This window comes from Pseudonaja textilis, chromosome 3, assembly GCF_049901715.1.
Source record: "Pseudonaja textilis isolate UNSWEBS1 chromosome 3, rPseTex1.2, whole genome shotgun sequence".
Taxonomy (NCBI): Eukaryota; Metazoa; Chordata; class Lepidosauria; order Squamata; family Elapidae; genus Pseudonaja; species Pseudonaja textilis.
In genome coordinates this window covers 34,478,087-34,494,520 of record NC_141992.1, presented here as the reverse complement: position 1 = coordinate 34,494,520, position 16,434 = coordinate 34,478,087, and the positions used below count along the sequence as shown (strand labels likewise).

At 37.7% G+C, this 16,434-nt stretch overlaps 1 protein-coding gene across 3 annotated transcripts in view; it reads left to right on the top strand.

The window, feature by feature from the left end:
• Nucleotides 1-16,434, top strand: part of KDM5B (lysine demethylase 5B) — a 69,083-nt gene that overhangs the window by 34,834 nt on the left and 17,815 nt on the right. For all 3 annotated transcript variants that reach the window (XM_026697728.2, XM_026697730.2, XM_026697727.2), the window contains 5 exons: nucleotides 2,742-2,861; nucleotides 6,323-6,517; nucleotides 8,228-8,409; nucleotides 9,479-9,603; nucleotides 10,217-10,367. In XM_026697728.2, coding sequence (XP_026553513.2) covers nucleotides 2,742-2,861; nucleotides 6,323-6,517; nucleotides 8,228-8,409; nucleotides 9,479-9,603; nucleotides 10,217-10,367 — 773 coding nt within the window. The remainder of the gene's footprint in view (nucleotides 1-2,741; nucleotides 2,862-6,322; nucleotides 6,518-8,227; nucleotides 8,410-9,478; nucleotides 9,604-10,216; nucleotides 10,368-16,434) is intronic.

Genomic DNA, 16,434 nt, shown 5'->3' with positions numbered 1-16,434 from the left:
GACACTATCCCCCCCCCTCCAAAACCCAGCACCACCAGAAAATGAGGCACTGCAGCAACGTAAAACACGGTTTCCTCCACGTGCTGCCCAATACGCATGCAAAGAGGTTTGGTTGCAGCAACCACAGGTCTCTAATGAAGGGGCTGACCATCAGTCGTCTCCACCATTACTGGTGGAGATACCTGTTGCTGAGGAATGAACCACTGCTTGACAAAATGAGCATCCATGGAATTGGCTGTGGCCCCTGAGTCAACCAAAGCTGGGATCACCACCGCTCCCACACCAGGCATATATTCATATATTCATATAATATATATTCATATATTCAACATATATATTTATGAGGCACATAAATATTAAGGTTGGTGAAGATGGTGGGCCTATGGACTTTACACCCTGACCTGCAGACCCCCGTTGGCCGAGCGATGTTCGTTTCCCACCCCCGCAGGTGTCGCTGCTGTGGATGTCTTTACAGGACACTTGGCCGCAAAATGGCCTCGATTGCCACAATAGAGGCATAAACCATCACAACGACGCTGTTCTTTTCTACTTGAGTCAGGTGAGGGCAGCCAGCCCCCAACTGCATGGGTTCCTCCAAAGGCACTTCCACCAAGGGCACCATCTTGCTGGAAACAGACGTTGCACCCGTCGCTGCTGAAGTCTAGCATCGATACGAAGACACAAATGCATGAGCTCCTGAAGGGTATGAGGGCATTCAGTACGCGCCAACTCATCCAGGAGCTCTGATGACAAACCCACCTGGAACTGGTCTTGTAGTGCTGTCTCATTCCATTGTACATCCTAGCAACCACCCGAAAACTAGCAATATAATCCATAAGTGAGCCACGCCCCTGCTTCAGCTCTCTCAAATGTCTGTTTGCTGTTTGGCTTCGAACAGGGTCCTCAAGCATGGCCTGAAACTGACGGCAAAACTCGGCATAATTGTCCAACACCTGGTTGGGCTGGGTCAGCAGAGGCATCACCCAACGTGCTGCAGAGCCTGACAACAAACTAATAAAAAAACCCACCTTATCCTAGTTAGTGGGAAAGTCCTCAGGCCGAAGGCTCATGTAAAACTGGCACTGCCCAAAAAATGCTGGAAATTGGGCCGGCGAACCATCAAATTTATCTAGCACTGCCACTGGGCATTTTTGGCGTGGCTGGGCAGCTTGCATTTGTGCCACCTGTGCAGTCAAAAGAGCCACTCACTGGGTTAACTGGGCAATCTCTGCTCTGAGATGATCCATGGTCACCCCACAAAAAGCAAAAATAAGTTGAAGGGGTGGCAGGAGTCTAAATGTGATGACCCGTAGTGTCTCAAAATAACCCAAAACATATATTAAAGTCCGGTAAAGCCTTCAACTTAACTTCACTGTTTTATTAGGCACAGTTTAAAGTCACAAAAGTAAATAATGAGACAAACAGAAAACCAAAACAAACCGCATTGATGAGAGTTCCGAAGCAAGGCAAGATAACTAATCATAAACTCCAGGAAAAATAACCGAGAAAAGTCCATGGGAAGAACGCCAGCAATGATAAACCTCTTTCAAGGTGAACACTAAATTGACTCCTGCAAATTCTAACTGCGCAGTTGCAAACTTACTTAGCTCCCACCTGCAAGCCACAAGGAGGATCATGGTAATCTCCTCTTGAGTAGACCTCGCTTTTCCGTGATTCTCTCCTCCCTGCGTGAGCTAGGATAGATAGGGGAAGGGCCTGGATCCTCCTCTGACTGCTCAGCCGGGCTCTGCCCTTCCCCAGCCTCCACCACCTCTGGAGCCACACTCCCACGCCCTGTTCGCTGTTCCTCCTCTTCCTCAGAGCCAGTCTCCACATGACAAAAACTAATAAATCTTAGTAACATATTTCTTTATTCTGACCGCAATGTAATGTGCTGTATCATACTTTTCTTACATTCTGAATTGACAAGCCATCTCAAATCCATAATTCTTGGTTTTTATCTTGGAAAATGAATTTCTTATTTGGTGTGTTGTAGTTGCTGTTGTTGCTGTTATTGTAATTGCTGTAGCTGATTTACAGTTCCTGTCATCACCAAGTGGTCACAAATACAGCAGAATTAAAATGTACAGAAAAGATTAGATATTCATCTCCTGTTATTTCTTATAACTAACAGCACATAAACTCTTTACAGGTCGTCCTAGACTTATGACCACAATTGAGCCCAAAATTTATGTAGCTAAGCAAGACAGTTGAGTGAGTTTTGCCCCCATTTTATGACCTTTCTTGCCTCAGTTAATTAATTGCATTAATTGCAATTAATAAGTTAGTAACACAGTTGTTGAGTCTGGCTTCCCCATTGACTTTGCTTGTTAGAAGGTCACAATAGATGACCACATGATCCCAGGACACTGCAACCCTCAGAAATGTGAGTCAGTTGCCAAGCATCTGAATTCTGATCACATGACCATGGGGATGCTTCAGTGGTCTTAAGTATGAAAAATGATCATAAGTCACTTTTTCAGTGATGTAACTTTGAACAGTCAGTAAATGAACTGTTGTAAATCGAGGACTACCTGTATTTTTGAATAATGCTGGAATCATTCGAATTTCCTGTCTTTTGGTTTGTTGGATGATTTTCATTGACAACTGTTGGCACCAGCATCTGAATAAAATGAATATTCTTTTTTATGAAAAGGAGCTCTTAATGTGTTCTTAAATGTAAAAGCAAGCCTCATTAAGTGGTAATAACTATATCCTGTGTTTGCTTTATTTTGTTCTAGATTTACCGAACTAATCAGTGTGCTGGTGAATTTGTGATTACATTTCCAAGAGCCTATCATAGTGGCTTTAACCAAGGTTTTAACTTTGCTGAAGCAGTTAATTTCTGCACTGTTGACTGGGTATGTTGCGAAGATAATGATCTGTTTATTTAGCAAATATAAAATGCTTGTGGCTAGCTTTTTTGATATGGATATAGTTATCTAAATTTTGTTTACAATAAAAATACGCCGACTAGGTGTATATAAAATAAATGTACAGGTAATTTAATAACTGTACAAAATGAAATTTACTGGAAAAATCAGTTCAGATAAAAAATATTCAGTAAATTCAGAATTTTCTTTTTAATGAAATCAGTTTTTACAATGAACACTTTCTCAAGTAACAACAAAGCAGCAAAGGTGATTAGGGGACTGGAGACTAAAACATATAAAGAACGGTTGCTGGAATAGGGCATGTCTAATTTGATGAAAAGAAGGAGTAGGGGTGACGATAGCTGTGTTCCAATATCTCAGGGGTTGCCACAAAGAAGAGGGAGTCAAGCTATTCTCCAAAGCACATGAAGGCAGGACAAGAAGCAACGGATGGAAACTCATCAAGGAGAGAAGCAATCTAGAACTAAGGAAAAATTTCCTGACAGTTAGAACAATTAATCAGTAGAACAACTTGCCTCCAGAAGTTGTAAATGCTCCAACACTGGAAGTTTTTTTTTAAAGTTTTTTTTTAAATACATCTTTGTGAGAACAGTGTGGTTCCAGGTGTTTTACATTTTAAATCAGTCATGCCCATAGTCTCTGATGCAGCTTTCTAACATCACATCATTATCTATTACCAAATTTTCTTTTTTATATTCTCATAAATTATTTTATATCAGTCAATCAATCTCTAGCTTCCTTGATCATATACTTATATTCAACATGTTTACAATTTATTCATATCATTTCATCAATCATTCAAAGTTTCACCTTAATTTGTACTATCCCCTATTAAATCCCCTTTCCAATATTATTACATATATTTTATTTTCTGTGTATCTCCTCTCTACGTTCTCAAATTTGCACAAATATATTTTTCATCTTATTTTCCTTAGTCAACAATATAACAACATACCTTCATTACTTTTTATAAGTGGATAACAAAATATTTAATTCATCCAAAACATTCTAATCAATCTCTAACTTCTTTAATCATGTATTTCTTATGTTCTTCATGTTTACAATTTAATTTATTCATACAATTCATTGACCATTTAAGATTTCACCTTAATTTATATTACCCCTATTCTGTCCCCCGCAATATTACATTTGCCACTATTACACATATTTTATTTTCTGTATAATCCCTTCCCTCTAACATTTTTATACAAATATATTTTCTTATAGCCAATAGTATCAACACTACAACCTCGCTACCTTATATATGTAAATAACAAAATATGTAATTCATTAAAATATCCTCCTATATGATTATGTCTATTCTCTGTCGGGCTCCACATAGTATTCCCTTTCATATTTTAAATATTGATTACTTTTATCGTCCATAAACATTTATCAGCCTTGCTTAATTAATCTATTATAAATTCTTGTTTTCATGTCTATTCAATTTTAATTATTCCTATTCTAGTTCTTAATCCAAACTCCTCAATCTATTTTATATATTTTACTGCTAAAATGTGGAGTCCCCTTTTCCATTTCTAACCATTGTCTCTTAAGTGTCTCTTTTATATTAATTTGTAGTTTCTTTGCTTGTTTACTATTTTCTATCATCTTTTGGCTTTTCCCTTTAATCCTTCCTCTATTCTAAATCAGTTTCTGATGTTTTCTCTTCCATTTCTTGAAGTTTATCCCCATCCTCTTCTGATCTCCTTTCTGTAATTTCCTAGCCATTTCATTTATCTGCTTTCTAATCTCAGTATAACCCCCCTTATTTATTACATCTGTCGTTAATATCTCAAATTCAATTTCTTTTTTCTTCTTTTGCATTATTTTTTGTTCCTTTTGTTCCATTTCACTGGTTTCTTTTTCTTCTGGCTTCTCTCCCTTCTTTGTTTTTTCTTCTTCTACTATCATCACCATTTCCAAATTTTGCTCTGTATTCTGTATTTTTGTGCATAAATCCAACATTCTGTCCCACATCTCAGTCATGGCTCAAAAGTCCATCTTTATTTCTTTACATAAGTCACTCATCTTTGTATTGCCTATTGTTCCAATTATCCAGTAAATTTTATTTTATTTAAACCAGTGTCTCTTTTTTAATGTCAATATTCTCAAATCTTTATTTCCAGTTAATCAATCCAAGTCACCAGTAAATCCAAGGGTAATGTCCTCTTATATTCTTTGCTCTTTAATTATAATATATTTCACCTTCCAAGGGGTCTTACTGTAGTGTCTTTCTTTTATTTTTAACTTCATTTAATTGAATTGTTAGTTTGAAGGGATCTGCAGGATTTTTCTTTCATCAGCAAGTGGCACTTTTAGTCCAGTTTCACTGCCACTCTTTTTTCGTTTCTTTAAATTAGCTTCACATTTTTTAAAAAAAATCAAATATTATTTCTCTTTTAGAACAGTTAGTTCCAGCATTCAAATTAATGCCTTCCAATGCCTCTCCAATCTCCAATTCCGAATTAGTGTTTTTCCAAACTTATTGCTATTAAAATTTTAAAATTTTAAGCTCTTTAGATTTTCCATTTCTTCTTTCTTCTTCCAAATTGCCACTAACTCAGTTCTTTAATCTTCTCTGTTGTAGTCTTTTTGGGATAGGCAAAAAATAAAATGATTTTTTTTCACCCTTCTCCGAACACCGTTCCCAGTCTCCACTCCAGTACTGTGCTTTAGATGTTCCTCCGCTGTCCCAACTCTGTAGCGGCCATCTTAGTTGCTCTTCTCTCCGTTGTGGCATAGAGAGCAAGCTCGGGGTTTCCACGGGGAAATTGCATTCTCCCTTGGAACCTCACTGGGCGCCTCTCCTTTGCTTCGCCACTCCTACAAGGCTGACAAACGGCAAGAAAGCCAGCACAGGAATGGAGACCTCTGTTTGCTGCTTCTGGTCTCGTTGTGATAAAAACTTCCAACACTGGAAGTTTTTAGGAGATTGGATAACCATTTGCCTGAAATGGTATAGGGTTTCCTGCCTAAGTAGGAGGTTGGACTAGAAGGCCTTCAAGGTCCCTTCCAACTCTATTCTATTCCTATCCTATTCTAGTGTAAGTGTAAAAATGATCCAGCAATTCTACAAGCAGTCTTTATTGTGCATATAAAACTTATTTTAAGGAAGATTGTCTTGATCCACTAAACTAACAACTCTATAGATATAAAGCTTGTTAATAGTTGGGAACGATTGTATTTCATTTTGAATTACATTTGCGTTTTCAAAATTGAAGCTTTAATACATTCTTCGTATACTAAATATATTTTGTTTATTTGTATATCATCTTAGAAGAGTTTATTAGTAGCTGTTTTTATTCTTAGTCTAAGGAACTGCATTAAATTAACATTTTCTTCAGTTAACAGCTTTCAACAATGGATATTATGTTGCTTACCTTAGAACATAGAAAAACTATATTTGCTCTCATTTTTTTCTTTAGTTGCCTTTGGGTCGTCAGTGTGTGGAGCACTACCGTTTATTAAACCGCTATTGTGTGTTTTCTCATGATGAGATGATATGTCGAATGGCAGCCAAAGCAGAAACTCTTGATGTGGTGGTAGCTTCTACAGTTGAAAAAGATATGGCTATTATGATCGAAGATGAAAAGACTTTACGGGAGGCTGTGCATAAGCTGGTAAATTTTTTGTGTATATACATGTTAAATTGTGAAATACTTTTAAGTTAAATAAACTGACAGATTTATTTATATTTGTATTCTGCTTTTATTATTTTTACAAACAATCCAAAGTGGTGGATGCTATACCATTTCATTTCATATATCCCAGCTAGTGAGAGGACAGAGGCAACCTTTGGAATCAGATTCTCCTAGAGATCCAGATATTCAGACCCTGGTGGGGTTCCAGAGAGCCTTAAATATCAGGCTGATATGTGCTCCCAGGCTTCGTGCTAAGATGTTTGGAGCTCCTTGTTTGGTGCATATGTTTGTTGTTGACTGAATTCACTATGTTGTTTATTGTTACATGTTTTAACTTTTTGTGGCATTTTGGTTTTTTTATACTGTGAGCTGCTCACAATCATGTGTTTATATTTATTTGATTAAATCCTGCCTTTATTATTTTTATAAATAAGAGGCAGAATTTTACAAATAAGAGGCAAAATCTAAATTGAATAAATCAATAAAAATAAATGCAGTACAAACTATTTTTGACTAGAGGTTTAAAATGTCTGGTAGATAATTATTTTTTAATGGTTTTTTATTTGTTTGCTAATTTGGGCATAAAGTTATCAGATAAATTCCCATGCATTATTAGGCTATTTCTACCTAGAACTAGCAACTTTGAAGAAAGTCAAGTCCCACTTCATTATAGAGCTTCATAAATAATCACCAAAACTGGAAACCAGTAAGAATCCTACAACAAAGATGTAATTTGACCTTCCCTTCCCACAACCTCAGACTGCCTGTTTAAGAACTGTAGAACCTTTGCAACCTTCTTCACTCTCTCCCAACAACTAAACTTGAATTTTAAGTTCCCTTCTTTTCCAGATCTTTATCTTCCTGCTTACCACCCCAGTGCTCTGAATTGCAGTTGCTTGGGCACCACAAGTCTGAATCCATCCCTATCGGATGGTTTTTATTTCCACATTCTCATGTCAACTATGTCAGTTTGAATCTTAGTCAGCTTGGCTACCAAACACCTCCTGATCTCTTTGGTTTATTTAGCTGGTCACCTCGCAATAACATTTCTTACACTTCCTTCTGTTTTGGAGTTCCAACTGAGTATCAGTGGCTGCTCTGTCTCTCTGCCATAATTTTGACTTTGCCTCATGTTCTTCTTGCTGATCTCTGATTGGAATCTCTGAATACATCTAATAGTCCTTAAGTGCTGTACATCATGACTCCCTTCCAATGCAGCATGATTGTATGTATTTTGCCCATTTTTTCTTCACAACAAATGAATAGTTGTAAATCAGGGTCAACCTGCAATAGGGTTTTTAATCTATTTTTGCTCATAGCCCCCTTCTGAGTCTCATTTATTTAAATGACCTTATAGTCACTGTTGACTGAAAAATGGTAACTAGAAATTAGAAGTACGGTATGGTTCATATTAAGAACCATTGAGTTAGAAGGCAAGAGTTGAACCATCAATAAGTAAAAACTTAAGAAACCAGTTTTGGCTAACTATTAAACAAAATGTTTCTCATTGGGCCATAGAAAAAAACACCTTTTTAATATATTTGCTAATGTTGACAAAAATAAAATAATATCCTGTAATGAAAGTTCTGCAGTGAACAAGTTGTGGATTTTATTAAGAATGTCTGTTCCAACTCTGATTATATCATTCCTTGTTGACATAATGGCTATTCTGTGAATTGTCTGTTACAGGGTGTTACTGAATCAAAAAGAATGAATTTAGAAGTGTTGCCCGATGATGAACGACAGTGCATAAAATGTAAAACCACTTGCTATATGTCTGCAGTCTACTGTAGTTGTAACCCTGACTTATTGGCGTGCTTGTATCATGTGAAAGAACTCTGTACATGTCCCATATATCAATATAAAATGGGGTAAGTGCATTGCTTCATAATGACAACTAAGCATATTTTAAATATCCTTTTAAAAAAATTAAATGTTATGTGCACTAATCCCACATGCATCTTAGTAAAATCTCACGTGCATCTTAGATAAATCTCAGATGCATCTTTGATTAGCAGTCTTAATTAATCATTTAGAAAGGGAAGAGAAGATGTATTTCCAGTATACTATTCTGAAACTATATTTCTGTTTGACTCTGATAAGAAATTAACTGCTTTGTTTTGGGCTTATACCAAAATCTGTAGTTAATAAATAACCAGCTGGTTTTAGTAGAAAAGTAGAAAAAAAAAGAATTGTTATATTTACAGTATTATGATTTTTTTCATAATCTTATTTCTGTGTTTGGTCTCTGTATTCTTTTTCCAGGTCCTCTCTTTTTAACAGTACAATCTACTATAAATTACATATGATAATGAAAGAACCACCAGTTCACTGTTGTAATTTATTAGAAGAATATCTTTTAAAAATTCAGAATAAAAAAAACCACCAAGTCTTTCCTTTACCATTCTCCCAGGGATTGTTTCTCTAAAACTTTCTCTTGTTGTAAAAATAACTGTGATCTTTTTACTTGGAGTTATTGGGGGACACACAGTAAAGTCAGAAAATACAATACAGGCAAATATTGGATAGGATTCACTCCCTCAGCACAGTGTATGTCTGCAGCAGATATGTACGTCCTAATATAGCTTTGACCACCAGGCAACTTGTTACTTTATTTGAAATGGATCAAAACTGATATTGAGATCAACAGCAGGAATTTTGTACTTTGTCACATGATTTCCCAATCAGAAAGTTTTATAAATAATAAGCCTTAATAACCCTATAGGCTTATAATAGCCGAGGCAAGCAACCATGCCATTGTAGAACTAACCTAGGTGAAGGAATAATAGATTTGTTGTCCTTTGCAACAGCTACATAATTATTACTGTACCATAACAGTGTGTTTCATGCTGTTGTATGCACTGCAGCAGTATATTTTTTATTAAAGCCAGAATATTTAGGATTTATAAATTAATTGTTTGAACTCTATAATGCTTCCAGGTATCGATATACAGTGGATGAACTGTATCCAATGATGAATGCACTTAAATTGCGGGCAGAATCTTACAATGAATGGGCTTCTAACGTCAGTGAAGCTTTAGAGGCAAAAGTTAATAATAAAAAAAGTATGTATCCTTTGTATTTTTTGCATTGTAGTTAAACATTATGGAATTAATTATCCAATCATATTAATGTTTATTCTGGAGTCCTGTTGAATTTCAGCAACTTAGTCAAGAAAATGTACATAATATATCAGATTACAGCTAAATAACTAAGCAATCATAAATTTAATTTTTTGAATTTATGCCAACTGTATCTGTTAACTTTCAACTGGGTAGTATATAACAATGGAGTAAAAACTAGATCATGTAAATAATAAAATAATACAGATGCAAGAAAAAAACTGGTGGCATATAAAACCAGTAAATAAACAAAATAAAAACTAACCAGACAGAGCTAAATGCTCATTAAAAAAGGGAGATCTCTGAACATAAGAAAACGAAGACATGTCTGGCCTCTAGTGATAACATTCCATAAACCAGGCCCTACTAGAGAGAAAGCCTGCTGCTTCAACCAGGAATCTTTCAAGAAGAGACTCTCAGCAGACCTTCTCAAAATGGATGGATAGAACTGACTGTACAAAGATGATGCCTAATGTAACCCTGTGCTATAGGAATGTGCAATAATGTATTAATAAAAATTGACATCTCTTAACTAAAAATGGTTATCCTCCTAAAGGTCTCATGAATTTCAAAGCTTTAATTGAAGAATCAGAAATAAGAAAGTTTCCAGACAATGATTTATTGCGACATCTCCGATTAGTTACTCAGGATGCAGAGAAATGTGCCTCAGTTGCACAGCAACTTCTTAATGGCAAGAGGCAAACAAGGTAAGATTTGTGGGTAGTTTTACATTCCTATGGTGTTTGTTTGGAAACACTATATGTGTCACAGTTACTGTTGGTACTGAAACTTGGCTAAGTGCATACCTATTGTGCAGTTTCCTTTCAAAGTAAGTAATATTATGCAATGCACAAGAGTAAACAAACCAAAGAAATCAAGGCATAGTATATAAAAAAAGGAAATATTGTTTAATATAGGTTTTGCCAATAACATTCATTATATCTTCCCATTTTATTCTGCGTTTCCAAAAATCCTCTTTCCCACCAAATGCATACATAGCTTTATACTGTATATTACCTGGTTTTTAATTTTCTTACCTTTTTGGGGATTTCATTCATCTACAATGTTTTCAGTTTGTTATTCCTTTCTACCCATTCATTGTTCCTTCCTGCATTGCCACTTTGTTAGCATAACAGATGAATAAAATGTCTCAAATAGGCAAAAAACTCCACAGAAGTAATGTTTTAATGTAATCCAAAGTATTTAGTATTTAGGAGCCTCTGTGGCACAGTGGTTAGAGTACAGTACTGCAAGCTACTTCTGCAGCCAGCTGCCTACAATTTGTCAGTTCAAATCCCATCAGGCTCAAGGTTGACTCAGCCTTCCATCCTTCTGAAGTGGGTAAAATGAGGACCCAAATTGTTGGGGACAATATGCTGACACTAAACCGCTTATAGAGGGTTGTAAAGCACTATAAAGCGGTATATAAGTCTTAAGTGCTATTGCTATGTATACAACGTTAATGTTGCTTTTGCTGCTTCCAATTGTTAACACTGACCAAGACAACAAGACCCATTTAAAAATTGTTTCCCAAATGTAAACGACTTATTAAACTCCCAACAGGCAATAATGCAAAGCTTTCAGAAGTCTTCAGTGAATTCACTGAATTAATTTCACTCTCTTCTTCGTAGATTTAATAGCAACTTGGGAGAACATAAAAAATTGTAACTATGTATTTTGCTGCAAGTTATTTTAACTCTTATCTGCATGGTGGCATGCATGTGTGCTTCTGTACACCCATCTTCACACACACACACACACACACATACACACACACACACTGGTTTGGCCTTGGGAAAAAAAGTCCTTTTGCATTTGATAAAATGTTTCAATACTCTTAGATTTCTCTAATAGTTTTTTATCCAACTGTAATTAGGCTGATCAGAATTACTTCTTACATATCTCACATATCTCTTAAGTCTTCTACGATCTCAGATTCCCATCTTAAAGTAAGCTAAAGTGTTTTTCTGGTGAGACCGTGTTGGGTATATGAATACTCCAACTGGTTTGGGTTGAATAAATATGTAAACCTAGGATTAAGTGTCTTGTAGCTTTAAGCTAGAAACTGCAATGTCATTGTGGGTGCGGTTGCAGGCAGCCATATAGGTAGGAGGGGAAACGTAATAGCCCCGGCTTCTGGATGCAACTGTCTGAGTCCGTCTTCTAGATGCACCTGGTTACTGTTCCAGGTCTGCTGTCTACTGTTTTTGGGACGTCTATCTGCTTACTTTGGAGGCTACTGTGCCAGATACCAAACTCAACTGAACACAAGGACTGTTTACTGGTGAGCTGTGGATTCAGCATTGTCTTGGTGAGAAAGGTATCAGAAGGAGAAGAATACAAGCAGATAAAGACATTGTATTTACTGTTAATGGACTTGATAACTGGATAGATATACTGGATACTGATATATGGACTGAATGACTGATTAATCTCTGTATGAATTAAATACCTATTTAAACCACAAACAGTGTATTTGTCTCAAGTGTGTGTATACTCTAGGGCCCAGCCTCACCCTCATTTGGCTGCCTGGCTTGACTGCTGCTGTGCACTCTGCTAGGGGGTTTATCCCCAAACACTAACATTGGTTATGGGCCCAGCAGTGTGCACAGTCTAGCTAACCAGGATATACCAGTGAGAGTTTGGTCAAGAGTTGCACATTACTGTAAAGACAAACTGTTTGTTGAATAGTTATTTTTCTGCAGAGCAATGGCACAAGTAAATTTGCCAAGTCTGTCCATGATATCCAGACTAGATGGAACAAACTATGTTTCATGGTCAATGAAGTGTAGTTTACTGCTACGAAGAGAAGGCTTGTGGGACATAATTACAAACCCACCAGATATATCAAACTTAAATCCTAATGATGAAGAGGATTATAAACTGATACAGGACTATGAAAGAAAGAATGAGCAGGCTTTGTGCATCATAGGTCTCACCCTGTCTGACCAGCAACTGATTCATATCCGTGGAGTGGAAAATGCTGCAGAATGCTGGGATAGTCTTAAAAAGATTTATGTTCGAGACAGTGTAGGAGCTCATATCAATCTTACACGGAAGCTGTTTAGAACACATCTTGAGATAAATGGAGATATGTTAACTCATTTAAACTGTATGAAAAGCATTTTTCAACAACTGCAAGAAAAAGAGCTTATCTTTAATGAGTTGCAACAAGTATACATCATACTGTCTTCTCTGGATCGAAGCTATGATGATTTTGTGACTGCATTGGAGGTATTGCCAAAAGACAGTTTATCAGTAACTGAGATAACCGGCAGGTTATTAGAGGAAGCCAGGAGAAGGTTCGAACGTGAACAGCTGAGGGAAGATAAGAATAAGGAAGAGAAATTATCTTCAAAGCCTGAGAGATACCAGCTGTGTAAAGTAAAGCACCCGGAAGAAGAGAAGTTATCTTCAACGGCATACACAATTAAAAAGTGTTTTAATTGTGGAGGCAGAGGACATTTGGCAAGATTCTGCAGAAAAGGAAAACGCCAGAATGTAAAGAAGCCAAAGAAATCCTTTGAATTAGCCACATACAGCAACTGTGAAGTGAAGAGTGATTTATGGGTGGTGGACAGTGGAGCATCCCACTGCATTACGAGAGATAAGACAAAGTTTATAAAAATGTCTACAAGCTCTCAGCATATATCACTCGCTAACGGGTGGCATCTCAAGGCCAAGGGTCAAGGTATTGCTTATTGTCCATGTTTAGACCAGAATATAAACATGTTATATGTACCACAGTTAAAAATGAATTTACTTTCTGTGAGAGAATTAGATAAACTAGGATATGTGGTTACATTTGAGAATAATAAGTGCACACTGGAGAGAGATAACAAAAAGGTAACTGCAGCTTTAAATAGAGCATTATATGTCTTACATGATAGTAAGAAAGGGGAGGCACAGACTGTATTTAATAATACCAAGCCTCATGATGAATGTATCCATTTATTGCATAGGCGTTTGGGGCATGTAAATTTTAAAATGCTAAAACGTACAGTTGAGTTATCTGAAGGAATAAGGTTAAAGCCCTGTGATAAGTATTTGCGTTGTAATGTCTGTTGTGAAGATAAGAGTAAAATATTGCCTGCAAATAGGCTAAATGGTTTCAAAACTAAAGAACCTTTAGAAGTAGTATTTGCAGACATTATTGGTCCTAAGAAACCCAGTATGGGGGGTGCTCGATATATACTGAGCATTATGGACCATTACTCTAGATATGGGTTTTGCTACTTAATGAAAAGCAAAACTGAAACATATCAACACTTCTTCAACTGGTTAAAGTTTGCAGAAAGGAAAAGCAAACGGCAACTGATAACCTTGGTGACAGATAATGGCACGGAATTTGTCAATAGCAAATTCCAGAATAGATTAAAGGCAGCTGGAATAGCTCATAAGAGATCTGCACCATACAGACCACAGCACAATGCATATATAGAGAGAAGAGGCCAAACATTGCAGGCGATGACCCGTACTATGTTAACTGATTCTGGATTACCTGATACTTTGTGGGGGGAGGCAACAATGTGTGCTAATAATTTATTAAATAATGTGGTTAACTCAACCACTGGTGAAATACCATTCACCATGTGGCATGGCAGGAAGCCTAATTTGAGTTACCTGCACACATTTGGTGCACCAGCATGGGTGCATATCCCTACACAACTCAGGCGTAAAGGGCGACACAGAGCTAAACAATTTTTCTTCGTTGGTTACCAAGCTAACCATAGGGCATATAGATTTTGGGAGAAAGGCACATCTAAAGTGTTATGTAGTGCCAATGCCCAATTTCTAGAGCACGTAGGATGGGATAAGTTAGAGCAGGATAGCAATAACGAGGTGATTATTGAATCCTACAGAAATCCCATAAAGTATCCCTGTAACTTTAAGAATAATGTAAAGCAAGAAGTACAGGAAGAAATAGTGCCCCTAGAGGAAGAAATAGCTGAAGATGAGGAACCGGTAGTAACTCAACCAAGCCCAGTAATACCCAGAAGGACTACACGTATATCTAGACCGCCTGATAGATACCAGGCTAACACAGTGTGCCAGGTAAATAGAGTTCCATCTACTGTGGATGAGATTAAAAGATATCCTTCTAAAGAGAAAGAAAAATGGTATGCAGCAATTAATAAAGAATTGAAGTCTTTGAAGGATATGAAAGTGTATGAAAACGTGAGATTACCTAGTAATGAAAAACCCATTAGCTGCAAATGGATTTTTAAAATAAAAACAGATAAGGATGGAAACACAATCCATAAGGCAAGGTTAGTAGCACAAGGCTTTAGACAAAGTACAAAAGACTATGATGAAGTATTTGCACCTAGTCTTAAAGCAGCTACGTTAAGGGCAGCTTTAGTGTGGGCAGCAAGCAAGCATTATATAGTTAACCATTTAGATGTGGAAACTGCTTACTTGCATGCTCCACTAAGACATACTGTTTATATGAAAAGGCCTAATGGATTTAAAGGAGACAATAATAATGATAATGATTGTTGGTTATTAAAGAAGAGCCTTTATGGTCTTAAACAATCGGGCTATGAATGGAACCAGTATATTGTAAAGGAACTGAACAATATAGGATTTAAAGCTGGTTTAGCCGACCCATGTCTATTTAAGAGAGAAAAGAATGGGAAGATATCATTATTATTGCTGTTTACTGATGATATTGCTCTGATAACTAAAACTAATGATGAAGCAAATGAAATAATATCATCATTAGCCAAGAAAGTAAAAATCAAGCAATTAGGGGAGATAAAGAGATACATGGCTCTGGACACCGGAAGTACAAGATGCCGTACACCTGAAGAAACGGCTCTACAAGGCCTTTCTTCAGGACAAGACCAGCGAGAAGCTCTATGCGAATACAAGGCGGCCAAAAAGGCAGCCAAGAAAGCAGTAAGCGACAGCCAGAAGCTTCCACTACGATGACATCTACGAGAAGCTGAACACGCGAGAAGGCGAGAATGAGATCTACCGCTCTAGCCAAAAGCAGACACAGGAAGACCCTGGACATTGACCAGTTTCATGGGATCAACGACTAAAGGGGAAATTTGATGCCAACCCCAGAGACGCTGCGGAGAGGTGGCGGCAATACTTCGAGAAGATCTCCACCGAGGAGTTCCCACACCCACGAACCCCGCGAGGTGACCCAGTTGAAGGCCCAGTCTCAGGCATTTATGCCAGCGAGTCGCCGACGCCATCAAGGCCATGAAAACGGTAAGGCAACAGGACCAGACGACATCCCTGCCGACTTCTGGAAAAAGGCACTACCGGGCTCGGCATTGTGGCTGTGCGAGCTGTTCAACAACATCGTCTCCACGGGAAAAGTGCCACACGACTGGTACCGCAGCACCACTGTTCCGATCTGGAAGGGAAAGGGCAGCCCAGCGGACTGCTCCAACTACAGACCGGTCAGGTTACTGTCACACACTATGAAGATCTTTGAACGCGTCCTTGATAAGCGCATTCGGGACATCGTCGACCAGGCTGGATTCATCAAGAACTGCGGCACCACCGACGCCATCTTCGGTGTGCGGATGCTGATGGAGGCTCACAGAGAGAAGAAAATCCCGCTCCACACCGCCTTCCTAGACTTGGAAAAGGCCTTCAACCGAGTCCCGCACGATCTCATCTGGTACGCACTGCGAGACCACGGCGTGCCTGAGCTGCTCGAGACAATGGGTCCAACTCCTATACAGATGTCACAAAGCCGTGTAAAAGCGGCAGCTGGGATATCAGAGGAGTTTAATATTACCGTCGGCGTACACC